This window comes from Acanthochromis polyacanthus, chromosome 10 (assembly GCF_021347895.1).
Source record: "Acanthochromis polyacanthus isolate Apoly-LR-REF ecotype Palm Island chromosome 10, KAUST_Apoly_ChrSc, whole genome shotgun sequence".
Classification (NCBI taxonomy): Eukaryota; Metazoa; Chordata; class Actinopteri; family Pomacentridae; genus Acanthochromis; species Acanthochromis polyacanthus.
This window is the reverse complement of record NC_067122.1, coordinates 21613084-21630515: the sequence shown is the minus strand read 5'-3', so window position 1 is coordinate 21630515 and position 17432 is coordinate 21613084. Positions and strand designations below refer to the sequence as shown.

At 42.4% G+C, this 17432-nt stretch overlaps 3 protein-coding genes across 4 annotated transcripts in view; 1 reads left to right on the top strand and 2 right to left on the bottom strand.

The window, feature by feature from the left end:
• Positions 1 to 5713, bottom strand: part of col23a1a (collagen type XXIII alpha 1 chain a) — a 134627-nt gene extending 128914 nt beyond the window's left edge. Inside the window, exons 1-2 of the mRNA XM_051954253.1 lie at positions 5042 to 5713; positions 4375 to 4444 (exon numbers count right to left, since the gene is read on the bottom strand). Of these exons, the coding sequence (XP_051810213.1) occupies positions 4375 to 4444; positions 5042 to 5335 (364 nt within the window). The 5' untranslated portion in view covers positions 5336 to 5713. The remainder of the gene's footprint in view (positions 1 to 4374; positions 4445 to 5041) is intronic.
• A 670-nt stretch (positions 5714 to 6383) lies between these two features.
• clk4a (CDC-like kinase 4a) lies at positions 6384 to 14952 on the bottom strand. 2 transcript variants are annotated; one of them, XM_051954237.1, is made up of 13 exons: positions 14799 to 14952; positions 13421 to 13581; positions 10805 to 11051; positions 10078 to 10180; positions 9705 to 9771; positions 9460 to 9576; positions 9184 to 9350; positions 8995 to 9089; positions 8765 to 8894; positions 8590 to 8672; positions 8412 to 8491; positions 8185 to 8275; positions 6384 to 6984 (listed from the first exon to the last, which is right to left on the bottom strand). In XM_051954237.1, exons 2-13 carry the CDS (start codon positions 13579 to 13581, stop codon positions 6808 to 6810), a joined length of 1518 nt encoding a protein of 505 aa, XP_051810197.1. In that variant the 5' UTR covers positions 14799 to 14952; the 3' UTR covers positions 6384 to 6807. The 2 variants fall into 2 exon arrangements, with proteins under 2 accessions (XP_051810197.1, XP_051810198.1); XM_051954238.1 differs by lacking the exons at positions 10078 to 10180; positions 13421 to 13581; positions 14799 to 14952 and having other exon boundaries at positions 10805 to 10950.
• Positions 14953 to 16052: 1100 nt separating this feature from the next.
• tmem126a (transmembrane protein 126A) lies at positions 16053 to 17298 on the top strand. The gene has a single exon (XM_022189486.2). The coding sequence runs from the start codon at positions 16203 to 16205 to the stop codon at positions 16806 to 16808; it is 606 nt and encodes a 201-aa protein (XP_022045178.2). The 5' UTR covers positions 16053 to 16202; the 3' UTR covers positions 16809 to 17298.
• The last annotated feature ends 134 nt before the right edge of the window (positions 17299 to 17432 follow it).

Genomic DNA, 17432 nt, shown 5'->3' with positions numbered 1-17432 from the left:
GAGAGCAGGAGGAGAAAAGAGGAAAGCAACAGATTACCTCTCTACCTGACAATACAGAATTCTCGGTCAAACAAACGTACAAATTTACCTCAAGAAGATGTACAGCATGTCAAGTTGAACAGTTGTGGAAATTCAGTTCTGCCTATAAAGATGTGGATCAACTGGATGATTCTTGCTATCCTGAAATACATCTCTGTCTGGAGCAGAAAAAGATTTACACAGCAGAAAACATCCCGCAGACCGACTCTGGGAGATCTCTATGCATTCATGTGGGTGCACAGACAGTCAGACTACACAGCAGCAGGAGAGAAGGTATTTTTTGTATGTTAGAAATGATATATTTTACTCCCGATTTTGAAATCTCATTCCCCCTGCAGCATAAAGTAATAAGCCACCTGGATTTTCTGCCACAGGATACTGTCTTCATAACTGCCTGCATACACCGTGAATTTAAAGCAATGCGCTCCCAGTCGCACACTAAAACATGCCTGCAGACATCAAAACAAACACGTGCACATGAACCACACACACCAATAGAAACGCACAGTAAAAGCGCCAGAAAGTCACACACACACAGCTAGTTATGTGCCATGGTTGGGCATTTTAATGCTGCCACAGCCCATAGCTACAGTGGAACAAATCTATAACAAGACCACTTATGAAAACAAATTTCCTGCGTTTATGGATTTAAAATGGTCATTAATGGATCTTATATGTGTATTCTTCCTGTGGCGATAGACTGTATAGGTAGCTGCGAGCTTCCTGTCTGATTTACTACGGCTTTAAAAACAAAACGCAGCCCTGGGGGAGATGTAGGCCCCATTGTGGGTCTCCGTCTCCCAAAGGCTGGGCTCTCCCCCGTCTCCTCCTCCAGGTGGGAGAGCAGGATGCCAGGCAGAGCGAGCGGCCTCCCCTCAGCCTCCGAGGCGAGAAGCCGCTCCCCAGACGGGAAGGTTAGCACAACCGGACTGCTGAGGGGTTTCACACTAAACGCAATACCGTATTTCTCAGCATATTAGACATTAAACTGCTGCAGACAGCGTGGGAGTATGATTAACCACCACAGGCCTTTGGAGACGCAATAAATACAAAAAGCTGTATTTTTTTAAAAGTAGTTTTGTCGGTATGTGTACGTGTTAAATGCGTCGAGGAGCCCCGCTGTGAGCATGCTCTCTCAATTATATGAATACACACAAACACGCAAATATGGGGGGCCTGTGTTCCCGTTCGGTGTGTTAATGAGCTCTTATCTGATGGAAATTGATCTCGCTGCACAGCCAGCGGTCTGACCTCTTGGCCTCATGTACACCAACACCAAAGACTCAGAAGCGCTACACAGACCGAAGGAGCTCAGACCTGAATGCACATGTGCATTTAAGGCCACGCAACAGAGTTTTTAACTCAAACACATGCTTCCAAATCCACTGATCAGCAAATGAACAACTGCATATTGACAAAGGGTTGAAAATGTGACCGTGTTCCGAGCGCTCAACTTCAGGGACCTTCAGTCTGCAGTCACAAACGATGAAGAAAAGCAGCAAATCTTTATGATAAAAGTGCTGTAACTGGTGGATAAATAGCATTTTTTTCAATGAAATAAGGACCCAATCAGTGAAAAATCTTTTTCAAACAATCATATAGGTGCATTGGAATCAACAAAAAACATGTTTCTGAGATGTATGATGCCTTTTTTTTTTTTTTTTAGATTTATCACTATTTTTTTTTAAATTTGCTTAAATGTTCAAAAGGTCATCCCCACAGAAGAACATGTCAACCTTCAGTTTCCTAAAACATCACGATCCCCCAGCGTGTTATCGCAGTGAACTGGTGATGAGCTGCGTGTTTTTCACACCCCCGCAGCACAGCTATCAGTGACTGCTGACTAAAGAATATTAATGGGTGTCTCTGGCTGGCATTTACTTTTAGTCCCGTGCCAAAGTGCGGCCAGACTTTGTGCCCCTCAGTTGGTATCAGACCCGTTAAACAGCTTTTAAATGCAAATTGCAGAGATGACAATCCGCCCTGCCTCCACGGGACACACCGAGCCTCCACATGATTCTGATTAGTCGAGGCACCATCGAGGTGCTGTGTTTGAGCAACGAACGCCTGCATGCGTTTGTATGTGTGCGTCTGCTGAGGGGAACAGGCGGGTGTTAATTGCAAACACCTGAAGCTTGTAAGCACAACTTGGACTCAGTGACAGTTTACTTAAGACCGTGTCGTATCCGTGAGCATAAAAGTGTCACAATGTTGCTTCCAGCTGAGAGGACAGAAGAGGTAAATGTTTCTCGGGTCACACACTATTTATAGATAAGTGTCCCTGCTACTCCAGCGGTGAATGAACCATGAGGCCTTCAAAATGCTCAGATTTTCACAAGGGGAATGTTCAGTCAGAAGTGTCATCGAAAAAATTCCGCATCCTCAGTGCTGCTGCAGTGGTGCTGCCCCCTGTTGGGCCTCTGTCGTTGTGCATGCAGAAAGGTGAGCACCCTGATGCAGAGGGCATAGTTTTAATGACAGAAATGCCACTCATGCTGTGTCCCACACACATACGGGCAGACATACCTTGGCCTGTGATCCTGTTGGTAAGAGATTCAAGTTTCAGGTGGTGAGAGTCGGCGCTAAAGGGGGAGGAGGGTCTCTTCTTACAGTGTCGTGTTGAGAGAGGTGCCTCCGTCGGCCACTCAAAGGCTCAGGGACAGACGCACACAGAGTCACGCTGGACCACGATACCGACTGTAAACCGTCTCGCAGGGGCGCAGATGAGATGCACACATGCAGGCGTATCAGAGTGACGATAAATGCACATTAAAACGTTTTGCATAAGTCACATACATAAACACAGGCCCAACCTCTATGGCACAAAAAGAGAAAATTTATTGGCTGAAAAGTCCCTCTTTAGAAATAAACACATTTTATGGAGGAATGTTAACAAGTCTGTATTGAGCAATCTAATTGCCGAGACATGTCCGCAGGCATTCAGTTGCATCAAAGCCGCAATAAACAAAATAGCCTTTTGTTTCACCAAAATCAAAACACCACATCTAGAGACCAGAAACTACAAAAAAAAAAAAACCTTTAAATAGACTCTTGAATAGTTGCATCGCAGTGCCAAAACCTCTTGATTACACAGCAGTTCAGTGAAATTGACAAGAAAATTGGACGTAACATCTGATACAATAATGTCATCTAATGGAGTAATTACATTAAAATTCACAATAAGGGCTGTGCAGGATAATCCTAACCAGGCAACTTTTTTTCTTTTTTATAATAGACCTCTATACAGTCTCCTGAGTCAACGTCTGACAAAAGTGGAACAGCCAAAAGAAACCACAACATGAATTAACTGTATCGCTGGCTCTACTAAATCACAGGCGCACAACAAGCACCATCTTCGCTGACCCATTAGACAAAACCAGAGAGCTACCTTGGCACAGAAGACTCAGACTGGAAAACAGAATGTGTTGAAAGTGGGCCAGAAATTCCACTTGTAAATGCTTTAACCTGTTCCTGTTGTTGGAGGGCAATTCACACCCAGAGACAAAACAGAAGAAGAAGGGAAGAGCCAGACGAGGAAAGAAGACAAATCTGCAGCTAAGCATCCTAAAACCTCTGCATTTATTGCTTGTTGCAGAAAATTAGGGAAAGAAATTGTGTCCAAGCAACAAGACTCCATTAGAGCTTCAAATTTTTGGAAAAATGGAATGTATTTAACAACAGTTTCAATTGAACACACGCATCCTGTTGCTGCAAGGCCAAGGATTTCCGTCAAAAAAGCACAACTTCTCCCTTCCAAAGGTGCCATAAAATATGTGAACTATTAAACACGCGGCTGATCAGCAGGTGAACTGATGTTCTCAGCACGTACATATCGCTAAGTAGCAACTTAACATGAAACAAATCTCCTTTTTCTTTAGTTCACAGGCATAATGGGGAGCTGTGTGTCGGTAACATGATGAGGATCGCACACTGTTCTCCACCCCAGGAACTATCACAAGCCCTGTAATGAACACTGCAAGCCAAACGTGGCCAATCTTGGCACACGGCTGCTCCATCTATTAAAGTGAGCATCTCCCACCGACGCTCAGGGCTCGGGCTGGACGTCCCGACCCCACCGATCTGCTGTCACAGTGTGGGGCCTGCGCAGGCTTCACGGGACGTAATCCTCCACACAGAAAACAAGCACACACATACGTTTAAAGTTCAGGCAGAGCAGGATGCCAAAAGCACCAGCGGCACAGACAATCGGGTTTCACGAGCAGGCTTAGACATTAACTTTTACCTGAAATCGAGTCCTGGCTTTTAGTGTTTTGTTTGTTTGGTTTCTGTGCTTTGGGAGGTGGTAGTAATGCTACAAAGAACAGAGACAAGTACCTGGAGGACAGGAACACTCTTGGCCAACATCTCTAGCTGTCCGCAGTTTGGGCATCAGAACCACCATTTTCTGGAAAACACACAAAGAGCAAATCCCAGTGTGAGATAGAAAGCTGTTCTATTATCGCAATGCAAACCAGTGGAGGTTATAAAGCTTCAGTTTGCTTTCAAAATTGGGAACAAACTGAAATCATTAAGCAGAAAAAAGGGGGGAGAAATCATAGAATGTGATGTTATTTAAATGATCTCAGTGACTACCAATAACATTTATGAGAGCATAATCTCTCTCCCCATTACACAGAGCTCTAAAATGAGAAAACTTTCCTTAATTTCTTCTCCATGTGATACAATTATAGGTTGGTGTCTATCATCAGCGGTTATGTCACCCCATAAAGAGCTGTAGCCGCAAACTAATTGAGCAGCTGTATGCATGTTTGATCCCTAAGGTCGTGCATTAAGAGGAACTGATTTGAGGGGGAATAATTAGGGTGAAACTGCCAAAAAGTGCCAAGTCTGTGCATTTCCAAACCTCACTGCACATGTTCCCTGTTATTACGCACAGTTTACGCACAGGCGAGTGGAGACTCTGTCAGAGATTCACAAGCACAAAACAGGAATTTATGACTATCATTCAGTGTTAGTTTGATCCAGAATAAATTATATGTACCTCGTCCACGAGTTTCCGGATTGGGGCGCTCAGCTCTGAAATTAGGGTCCCATCCTCGTTTAGAAAAGCCCTTTGCGGGGGTTGGAAGATGGAGGCTTTGTCCATCTCCATCTGCAGTCTGTTCTCCAGCTGGTAGGTCTTAAAGCTCATCAGAAGACACACGGTGATGGAGCTCAGGGACATCAGCAGGCACAGCGCGATGGGGAAACCTGGCAGCCACCGCTGGACCGCAGACTTGGGGGCACACTGACACACCGGCTTACTTTCTCCGATAGAGTCGCTGGCTGTATCCATGCTGCGATCCTTTAAACTCCCCTCAAGTGAACAGTAAACTACCAAAAACAACTTCTTGCGCAGATGTAGCTCTGCAGTCAATCAGGCTCCGTGGACTGACAAAAGCAGGGCACCTAACACATTCACAACACCCGACTACAGCACAGCGGGCTCGGGGTTCAAAGCGCTGATTTAAATTAGTCTTGGAGTTAGAGGCAGCAGCAGTGCGCACCGGGTTTACGCTCAGCACAGATGGGAGTAATCTGGATGCCAACCAGAAAAGAGGCGCCTCCTGACTCGCAGGTCGTTGTTTCCTGTTGGGGAGTGTCCCACATGGATGCGCAAGTGCAACTACCAATGGACCTAGTTGTTTGTCTTCCTAAAGGTTGCACGTTGAACTGGTTGAAATGTGCCCGCCCTGCTGACCACGTGGGAGGCTGCAGATTGACAGCTGAGAATGTCGCTGATTTGGATTGGCCGGTTTGTGATCACTCAGGTACCCCATGTCATTCAACTTATTTGTTACTTCAAATTCAGTCTGCTGAAATGTACCGGCGAGGAAAACGCATAGGCTTCATGATGCTTCAATGTAAATGGGATTAATTTTCAAATGTGCAGGATATTTTTTATTTAAATTCTGAATCTTTAGTTTGGAGGCTTGTCATGTAGGCTACCATAAATACTCATTGTATATGTTTAAGAATATTGTGGATGGAAATTCAAACATCCTAACAACTTTTTGTCAACACAATATCAATCTGACCTCACGTTTCCAGTATGTAAAATCGTAAAAGTAATGCTCAACACACCTTCTGCTTCTTATACCTCCACTGAAGACATTTACAGTTCAAATTAAAATCTCCTAACATGAGAATGTTCAAGACACTCAAATTTCTGATTTTTCCCCAACATTACATTGAAAAACTAAAATTTGACTGAGGTGAAGACTCTTGACAAGCCTTCAGTGCGAATCAGATACTTCCAACAGCTAATCTAAAGAATCTTTACTGCCATCGCGTGGACGAGAGCAGCTACGGCACAAATAAACACTTCAAAGAACACAAAACAGTTCTGTTGTCACATTTATTGAAAATAGATGATACTGCAAAAGTTACAATACGAGTCTGTGAAAAAAACAAAATACCTGAACAAATTGTATATACACAAGGATTTTCTGCCCCCAAAAGCATTTTTTTAAATATTTGTAATGCTGAATAAATTAATAGTGAGACTGATGCAAGGATTTCTCAACCTGTTCCATAACCCATTACCTACTTCACAATGCACAGAGAACACGAACCCAAAAAACCAACAGAAAAAAACATTAAAAAAGACACGGCAAAGCAGGGCAGTGGACTGATACAGTCAGTTAAGGTTCACCTCTCCTTGGAGAGTCAGGAAGTAGTGGCTGGCACTAAGTACTGTGATAAATGTCATGGTGACAGCCTGGCCCTGACCGAGGGTGCAGGTCAGAGGTTTACAGGTTCAGGAGTTCAGTCCTTTTTGCTACTGCTGCTGCTTTTACTGCTGCTCCTCTTATAATAGCAGGAGAAGAAGGGATGTCTGAGGGCCTGTTCCAGACTGAGGCGCTTAGCTGGGTCGTACTCCATCATCCTCCCTATCAGGTCAAAGAGCTGCTGGTGGTCGTCACCCTTGGATGCCATGTAATGCTGATGGGAAAAGAAAAGACAACAGAAAATCAGTCTCTTTAAAATATGCTGTTACCTTCAGGTTCTACTGTAACTGCAGTTTTAAATTTCATTTATGACCTACTCCAATAAGCACAGAAGAGCCATGTAGTTGAAGCATTTTTGAAGGTCTGATTTGATTTCAAAGGACTTTCATGTGATAATTCAACCTGATTTAAAGTAGCAGTTCATAATGAAACACCAGGAATTAAATGTGTTATCTCTTCTGAGACATAGGCTACTGGAAGCAACAGCTTCACTGTGATATAGTCCATCTACTCCACACTCTGATTAAGCTGCATGCTGTGCGTTTCATCAGCAGTTAGATGGTTTAGCTCAGGGGCTGCATGCAATAAATAAAGAAATCTGTCTTTATAAACCATTTTAACTCTGAACAAAACGTAACCTGCTGTTCTCCTCAGCACTGAGGGCCTTCTGAGGAACTCCAGTTCTATGCCTACATTTACACCAGAGGAACCAGTTCCAATGAAGTTCCATCCAGAATAGACCCATTTTCACAACAAGAACTTTGGCCAAGGTGCAAGAACCTTTGGAGGAACTAAGTATTTCCACCACAGCAGGGCTCCAGACTGCGAACAAAATGTTCACATTTGCGACCTTTTTTAGAGTGTACAAGTTCAAATTTCAAGTGGTCGCATTATATGAGGATGTTATGACCATGCACTGTAGTTACCAAGCAGCAGCTGCTGCAGCCTACTTTGTGGAGCGTTTAGGGAACACTGGTAAATTGTACTGTCCATTGATAAGAAAATGTTGTTCCAGTGATGTATTTTTCCTCTGACAAGGTGGGAGGTGCAACCAAATGAGAAAGTTGGTTGCACCAGTGCTACCAATGAACAAGTTAGTCTGCAAGCTTCTGTTCAACATGCTTAAACACAACATGGAGCTTCCAGTCCTGCAGAAATTTGGAATTTGTCTGAAAGGTCTAAATATTTTGCTAAATTTTCATATGCTTTGGACCACAGTGAAAATACGTTTCATTCCTTGGAAAGTTCCTCCACAACGGCCACAGTACTCACTGATGATACAACATGCAAACCCCGGTTTTGGCACTATTGGATTTGTGGGGTATTTTAATCACATTAAAGGCAGAGTATTTTCACATGACTATTGGAGTACAGCATCTCTGTCTTTTACTGTCTCCAGTAATATTTCTCTTACCTTGAGTGGCTTGCAGTGTTTCCTGACATATCTCCCTGAGGAGCTGTGCACATCCCAGTCCAGTTTGCATCGATGAACATATCGTCGTTTCCTGTACAACACACAATTGTTCAGATGAATTCGTGCAGTTATGAATCTATATTTAATCAACCATATAAATATGCAAACTTAAAAATAATAAAAATGTTTTTCACAACAAAAATGTTGTCAGATCAATGGACCATTACTTGGTTTTCTCCAGGAGGTTTGTAGGTATGGGGCCAAGGACTCGCTCCATCATAGCAAGATGCTCTTTGCTGTCATGTGTCTGAATGAGAAAATCAAAAAAAAAAAAAAAAATCAAATTTAATATGCGCTATGGCACATGGCAAGAATATTTGTATTATGTTCTCTACTGCCACCTACCTGAAAGAGTGTAGATCCAAGGTAGTACTCAATCAGAATACAGCCTACACTCCAGACATCACAGGAATGGTCCCAGCCTAAATCTGAAACAGACAATGTTAAATAAATAACTAACAAGTCACCACTCAAAGATGGATCTAAAGCTTTAGCGCAGCTCTCTGAAACAGCCACTTACCTAAAATGACTTCAGGAGCTCGGTAGTGACGAGTCGACACCACAGAGGTATGGTGCTCATGATCATATGTGGCGTTGCCAAAGTCAACAATTTTTATATCTGGGTTTTTCAAAGTTCGTTCATCTCGTCTCTGCAGACAAACACAATCTTGAAGCTCATAGCTGCTGAAGCAAACAACTTTTGCCAGCACTTTGGCCTGTGTGACGTCGATAAATATTTTGGACACTTACCATTTCACGGTTGTATTCCATATCATAGTCTGAATCTATGAAGAGAATATTCTCAGGCTTCAAATCCGTGTGAGTCAGTTTGTTTTTATGCAGAACTGAAAGACAAGATGGCATGCATTTATTACTGAGCGGAGTTTTTTAAAACGCGCTGGAACTTATGTACACAAACAAAGTACGACTATTACTCACATCGCACAGCTCGAACGATCTGGTACGCCATGTGTCTGATGTGTTCAATGGGGAAAGGCTGAAAGTTGTTTTCCTTGAGGAAATCGTATGTGCTGAGGCCAAGCAGCTCAAAAGCAATACAAATATGACCGTGGTAGTCAAACCAGTCTAGCATGTGTACACAAGCACTAAAAGGAGATAAAAGGAAAAAAAGTTAAACAATCTGTATGCAAAATAAACCATTTTGTATGTTCTCACTGTCCTGCAGAACAGCAGGTGTGATATGCAGTTACTTACTATTTCTTATCAGAGTCGAGGGTCTTTAACTGTTCAAGCACCTCTACCTCAGACATAGCTGCCTCACGGTAGCGGTCTATGTTTTTAATGATCTTCAGAGCCACACGAGCCCCATCACTGAAATACATGAAATATTTAAGATTTCATTGTAAGACATCAATAAAATATGAAGGAGAAGTCACAATTAGCAGAAAAACATTCTTTGAACTTTAAACTCATAACAGTATTTTCTCATTGGAACTTACTTTGAGTGATCAATGCATTCAACGACCTTCCCAAAGGCACCCTCTCCTAGAGTACACACAATCTCATCTACAGAAAATAGAGAGTTGAAGTTAGACAAACAGTACTGACATAATAAAACACTGTCCTTTTGCTGAGTTCACTGCCTGATGTTAAAATGCTGTTAAGCTACACTACAATAACAGACTTCTGAACACTGACATACAACTCAATGCTATGTTATGTTACACTGACGAGCAATTTCTAACCAAAAAAATTTAAATCTACTGGCCCAAATACTTCAGTCTCTACATAAATGTTTGGAAATAAAAACCAGACAAGAGAGTGAGAGACAAATGTGAACAACAGTAGAAAAAAAAGGTATATATTCTATACATCTCGCTCTCAGCATGTCTCCACTGTGATAGATGAGGTGACCCTCGTCATCATCCTCAACACTCCTGGATCTTTTCCTGCTCCTGCGGTGATGGCTCCTCCTCTGCACCGGACCCGCCGCAATCCGCCATCACATCAATAACCCATCAGTCAGCCAGCACCAGGCCACCACAATGCGACATCGTCATTCATTCAACCAGGCCAAGGGGGGGAGGTGTAGGGGTGGATAGATTCAGCCCGTTCAGTAACACCAGCAGGCGAATGGACGGAGCAGCAAATTCAAATTCAGCCCCGTCAGAGAAATTGGCCGGCAGCCACCACATAGTGTGTGTTACAGAAGAAAAACATGGCAACAAGATTTTCAGATGAGAGACTTTCTCAAAGTAGTACAGGAAAAAAAAACTGAACTTGATTTTAGCTCTTGCTATACAGGTTAATGCTTTAGTATCACTTCCCATAACCGCCCACTAAAATCTCAACAAAAATACTGGGTCCACTTTTGTCTTGCAAAACTATAAACACTCACAATCCCTTACTTCCTGAGCCCCAAAGTCCCTAGTCATTACAGGAAATTATGCTTAACAGTGAGGAGTAGAACACACACAGAGATACAGAAAGACAAAGAGATGGGTGTTAAGCATTAGCTAAACACCAGTGATAATGACCCATTCGTTTTGGTGGTATAGACAGAAGAGGGGGGGGGAAAGGGAGAAGGAGGTTCCCGTACCGAGGGCGACTTGTGGCGAGAGTGGCTACGTCTACGCCTTCTGTCTCTTTGCTTGCGGCTACGGCTGCTTCGCCTGCTGCGTCCACTACGCCCAGATGACTTGCTGTAGTGGTGCCAGTCACGGTCTCTGTCCTTGCAGGTGCTTTCGTGACTGCTGTCGTCACAGGCCATGTCCAAACTGTGGTCCAGAGTGAGTCTTTGCTGAGAGTCCAGCCTCTGGTTCAGGCTGCGTGTCTCCAGATAATGCCTACAGTTAAAAGATGAAACACACAGGTCAACAACAAGCAGCACTAGAAAGGAAGGTCACATAAAGACCAGCACAGTTCCTTGTCTGTGATCAAGCTCGAAAGTGAAGAGTGACTGTGATGGTGCTAATGGACCGCCTATTGCCTGACACTCTACCCCTGAGCCTTTTATGTAAGATTTGTAATTAGCAACACACTGATTTAGGGTCACCAAACACCCACATCATGGTCATTCAGAGGTTGCAGTTCAAAAAGCAATTAAATAAGATTATTATTGTGCAAATAGTTATTTTATGAGTCTGTAAAAGCCAACATCTAGTTGCCCATATTTGGGTAACTTTCATATTTATGCAACCGTCTCCTTGGCAACCTAAAGCATTCCCTCCTTAAAAAGCATTCACTTTGACAGAGAGCCACATTGGCAGCGCAAGTGTGAGGCACTAGAAGTTGTTAAAAACTTTTCAGCACTTTTGGATGGTGTGTAATACAATCTGTGATTCCACACCTACAGATCTTGGCACTCTAGCAGTTCACACCTACATAGTACAATTTGTGCCAAAATAAAATGCAAAGATTAAAAAACAGGCAGAATTTTTTATTTTTTTTTTTACAAGTGCATTCCGGACATATTAATGTTTTTGTATATGTGGCTTTCTCCTAAATGTCCCACTTTTTTTTTTTTTTTTCAATAAGCTTGCCGTTCCTCAGAATGTTTCCAGTCACTTCCAACAAACTTCCACCCAGTAGGTCATGATAGTCGTTAAGAATCTAAAAAAGACCAAGAAACCCTTAGGGCCTTAGCACCCTGGTGGTGTCAGTTGTCTTCCAGGAAGAAATCTGCCTCCCTACAGAATTAAAATTAGAGTAGATCTGGAAACATCTAATGTTACCTCATAGGTTGTAAAGCATGCCCACAAAAAGGTGTATTGACAAAACACTGTACAAAACTTTACTAGATGAACTGCAATTTGACAATGGCATTCAGTAAAAGACAAACAATAGTAAGATAAATATCTGTGAGGTGTGTGATATGGACCCGATGAGTTATTAAGAAAATGACTCCTTAACTGTCCAACTTCAAGTTCATCACAAAGTAGTGCCTTTCTCTCACATATTGCCTTTACACTGTTAACACTGTGGGTTACTGCATCACTATCGGCCACAAGAAGCAGGTGTTTGCTGGTAATCTGCCCAGTTAATCCACAATAGTCTTTCTCTAACACAGCAGAAGTGAATGGATCCGGTAATAATTGACAGGATATAGTCTCTTCATTTTTAAAGTCGACATTACAACCTAAATATCTATGCTGCAGCTCACAGGTTTATAACTGGAGTTTGTATGAGAGCTAAAACAGCAACAGGCAGATTTTGAACACATACAACAGAGAAAAACAAACTATGCCCTCCCTTCAGGTCTCCCACCGAAGCCACTCCTCTCAAACACAAAAACACACACCGAGTACTGCTGAATGACTAACCCACAAGAGTGTGTTCTGGTGGCATTAACATTAGCTCACGTGCAAAAAGAAAATCGCTATCTCACCCTATTTGCAGAATGTCTTTTTCAAGGCCAATATACTCTAGCATAAGATAAGATCCATGTAAGCAACTTGCTCGACTAAGCTACAACGCAGACAGGCAGCAAACATATCACACAAACCTAAAAACACTCCACAGAAACTGGATACCACAAAGAGTACTGGAAGACGCACAAGTGCAAATGGATGCAGTCATCTGGTATGTGTAGCAGTGAAAGATATTTTATAGCTAGATTTAGGTGGAACTGTAGATGCACTTTACCATTTTTGTGCTATGAGCTCATAGCTCTAACAAGGCCTAGCCTTGTGGAAAACTGCACAAGCAGAGTGTTTGCAGGTAGTCAGCTACACAAACAAGCAGGTGGGCCATCCAATCATCTCATACAGACCAAAACAATATATTGATGGGCTTTTCACAGAATTGTGTTTACACGTGCAACTTTTTTGTTCAATACTATCAAAACACCTGCTTCTGGAATACATTGCATATTATTTATCTAAGATGGGCAACATAGTATTACTGTCATATTGTGCCATGTATATCTGTTCATGATCAGTATATCATCATGTAAAGATATATTTCAATATCCTCAAGAAATGTTTTGAAGGTTTTCCATTAACTGTTCGTTGCATGTAATGATGCAATACTAGGTACACAAACCAAAATACACCATATAACCAAATATTAAAATACAATTAAATACGTGTTCAGCGGAGCTGAGAATATGTCTCCTTTACGTAATATAGTTGTTCATTTATTGTTCAAATTATTCAAATGTGTAAACAGCCTTAGGATTTGAGTAGATAATTTTCATACAAATACTGATATATACCCCTCATATGTCTTGTTGTGATGGTGAGTTCTTCTTGATTTATTTTCTCTTTCGCTGCTGTGTGATTCTTGTCTCCTTCGCTTATGACACTCCATTCTCTCTTCCCAGCTGTATTCATCAAGCCAGACACCTGGGGAGCGCATTCGCTTTGAGTGGCGCATCTGAAAGACATGAAAAAAAATCATCAAAATGACAAACTGAATCCCCCTGAACAATGTAAATGCATCAATTCTTGTTGTTTCCAAATTGTTGCAACATTTCTGTATACTGCAGGATGTCAATTAATTTTTTAGAGTTTGCCCCTCCCCCACCTCAAAAGACTAAATATAATGCATTACATGTGACTGCAGTCAGCTGAAACAGAGTTTTATGGGCGGTTAAATAACATCTGCTGAACAGGAGAGACAAGCCTAAATCTAATCAGCATCAACTTTGATAGAAATTAATTACTGAGGCCCTTCGCCATGAAAACAAGGCTCTCGCTTTAGCTTCCCGTATGCGACGAATTATAGTATTATTATTTCCAATATTAAAATTTTCATCTGCAACTATAATACATTTAAAATGCCGGTCTAAAACACGACTTTCGCACTTTAGAGTATGCCATGAGTTGCAATGTTGGCACGAGGAACAAATAATCATTACTAGAAAAAATAACCATGAAAAAAAACGTTAACGTTGAATTAATAACTACTCTAAAATCATGTCAAATAACAAACTTACATACTATTATTATTTCAGAATGCTATCGACTACGGATGCAGTGTAAAACCTGAAACAGTGTACCTTAATAAAAAGGTTGTAAGTCAAGGCCATCTTGAACGTTTGCTCGACGTTCAACAACTCAGTAACTCTGAAGGCCTTCAGCGACATTATACCGTCCATATCAACTCTCGTGTTACAACACTTACATTTATCTAACGCTCACAAAATTTGCAAACACAAAGTGATATATCCGTTAGGTTTTTTGCTACAATAGGTTAACACTTTGGACGTGAACAAATAAATCTGATAACTGATCCTAGTTGTTGTCGTCAATCCCTCAAGCTGCGAAGAACGCGACTAGCCACCCACGCATAACATCAACGTTAGCGAGCTAACCGTAAAGCCTTACATACTGCAATGTATTACCCAACTGTAAGTATTGACTACCTGTAGTGTAGAATGCTGTACAACAGTTTGCCTGCTATTATATATCATCACAGGACCTAAATCCTCACCGCTAGCCACGGCTAGTTCTCCATTTAGCATCTGCCATGTTGGCGAGACGTCGAATGTCGGAAAAGCTAACATGTGAACAGCCAACAGAGCAGCAACAAAGTAACCGTATTTAACGGCTTTATTCCGCAATTAATTTCGACAAGAAACACTGCCTTACCTGTCTTTAACAATTATGAGGTTCGAATGTGAAGATTTATCGGTCGTAGGACAACTATACGAACAAAGAAACTGGAAAAACGCCTCCGACTTGTCTTCTGCAAAAATGGCGACCTTCCCGAGAATTCGATGAAACGTTCTTAAACAAATTCCATGACGTAACGCACAATAACAACGCCCACTGCAATGACTCATGGGGTTTGCTGTCCTCATCTGAGCCTGTCAGGCACAATTAGGTAACGTTCCCCTTCAGCACTAACAAAACAAGAAAATACGGGGGATTTTCTTTAAATAAATAACAGCAACAACAATAACTATATAGTTTATTTTAACAGAATTATGCATAAACAGTTTCACATTTAGAATCTACATTGTGGAGCAATTCCCCTTCAAAATATCATATTGCTAAAGCATCCATCCATCCATTCCCGCTTTATCATCACTAGTGTCGCGGGGGGCGGGGGCTGGAGCCTATCCCAGCTGACTCGGCCGAAGGCAGGGGACACCCTGGACAGGTCGCCAGTCTGTGGCAGGGCTACATATACAGACAAACAATCACACTCACATTCACACCTACAGGCAATTAAGAGTTATCAATTAACCTCAGCATATTTTTGGACTGTGTGAGGAAGCCGGAGTACCCGGAGAAAACCCACGCATGCACAGGGAGAACATGCAAACTCCATGCAGAAAGATCCCAGGCCCGGGCCGGAATTTGAACCAGGGATCTTCTTGCTGCAAGGTGAAAGTGCTAACCTCTACTTCACTGTGCAGCCCCATATTGCTAAAGCAGATATTTTTAAATTGTCTTAATGTATTTTATTTATTCTCTTGCACACAGTTTAGGCAGATTTTGCTTTTTTCTTTTCTACATCTCTACAGTGATCAGTTTTTCTGTGTTTGGTTTGTTTTTGTCCTCCCCACATCCTCCTTATTTAAAAAGTTCCTACTTGACAGCGTTTTTTGTAATGCATCATTGGAAATGTTTTTATTTAGGGGGATAAAATTGTTGTTTTTGTATTTATCAGTCCGATGGCAAGCTTGTTGCACCGGAATTTCACTCATAATGTGCACCGAGTGTATGTTCTGGTTGACAATAAAGTGGCTACTCTATTCTATTAGTCTAGTCTAGTCTAGTCTATTCTATCACATGTCCTTCTATGTGAGTGTGAGAACCTAACTGGCAGTAACATCGATTGTGATTCTTTGAAGACTGCAGACCTTCTTAGTTGTGCCTGACAGTTTATACTCAGGGCAATAAAACCCTTTTATGCGCGTTGACTTGTGGGTAAGACATGTCTGCTCCCTATAGGTGAGAATCAACCCATCTAAATGTGATAATACTGAGATACCCAAAGTATTTGTGGACTTTTAGCTGGGTTTTGGTTCAACATCAGCTCTGAAGATGTCGGAGAACACCCAGCAGGAGAGGGCGCCTGGAAACGGGCTCTCCAGGGCTGCGATTGCGGAAATGTTGATGAAGAATTTCGAGAAACTGCCTGACATTGATCAGAAACTTTTCTCCTACGGACCCCTGTACCTGGGGGGAAACGCCGGACTCGCAGGGCTGATCTCCAACAGTTTGTACCGCAGAGCTCTGAACGTGAAGCAGGCCCGGGTCTCCACCATCCTGCCCATGGCGGTGCTGCCCTTCCTGACCACATGCGCCCTGTACAACGCCGCCGTGTCCAACCCGCTGTTGTCCGGAGACCTCAACTGTCCCACCTGCTGCGTGATGCGAGGCGCGCTGGTCGGAGTGGTGGGCGGCGGTCTGTACCCCATCCTGCTGGCCCTGCCTCTGAACATCGGCCTCGCTTCCAGGTACTCCACCGCCCCGCTGCCGGAGAAAGGCAACCTGCTGCGCTTCGGCGTGGACGTGTCCCGGCCGGTGCTGAGGAGGATGAGGGCAGTGATGCTGCTGCAGGCCTTCTTCGGCACCTACCTGGGCTCCAAGCACTTCGAGATTTACACCAAACTGGTTCAGATCGCAGTTGGCCCAGGAGAGCAGTGAGAGCAATGACTAAAATGCACTGAACTGATTTATTTTTTTCTGCATTGGCGTAAAGCTGATTCCCAGTTTCACAATGAAATCTGCCTGAGATTGTTTCCACGTGGATAAAATTAAATGTTGGTTATCTTTCTGAGATTGTTTGCTGGTGTGCATTAAATTATTTTGCACATGGAAAAATAGAAATACAAGTGCATATGGAGCACACACTCAACTCATTTAGGTGTTTTTATTTTCTTCTTGTGCTCTTATTATTTTTCATTCTGTCACCTCATTTTTTAAAATGACACCATGCACGATGTTTTGACAATATTAATCTGATATTCATGCCAGTAAAGCATACTGGATTTAATTAAATTGAAAGCATTAAGGAGATAAAACTGTTATCTTAATGGATATGTTCTTTAAAACTGGATGTGAAACAATTCATTAGTGACTAACGGAAATAATTGGCAATAATTCTGATAACTGTTAATTAAAAAGCTGTAGATTTGTTGCTGGTCACCGTGTTAATATATCTGAGATTCAGTTACTTTGCTTTGAACTGTGTGTTGGATAAAATGAGCAACTTGATCAGAAACTGTGGTGTTTCTGCTGCTTTAGTCAAGTCACTTTTATTTACCCCGA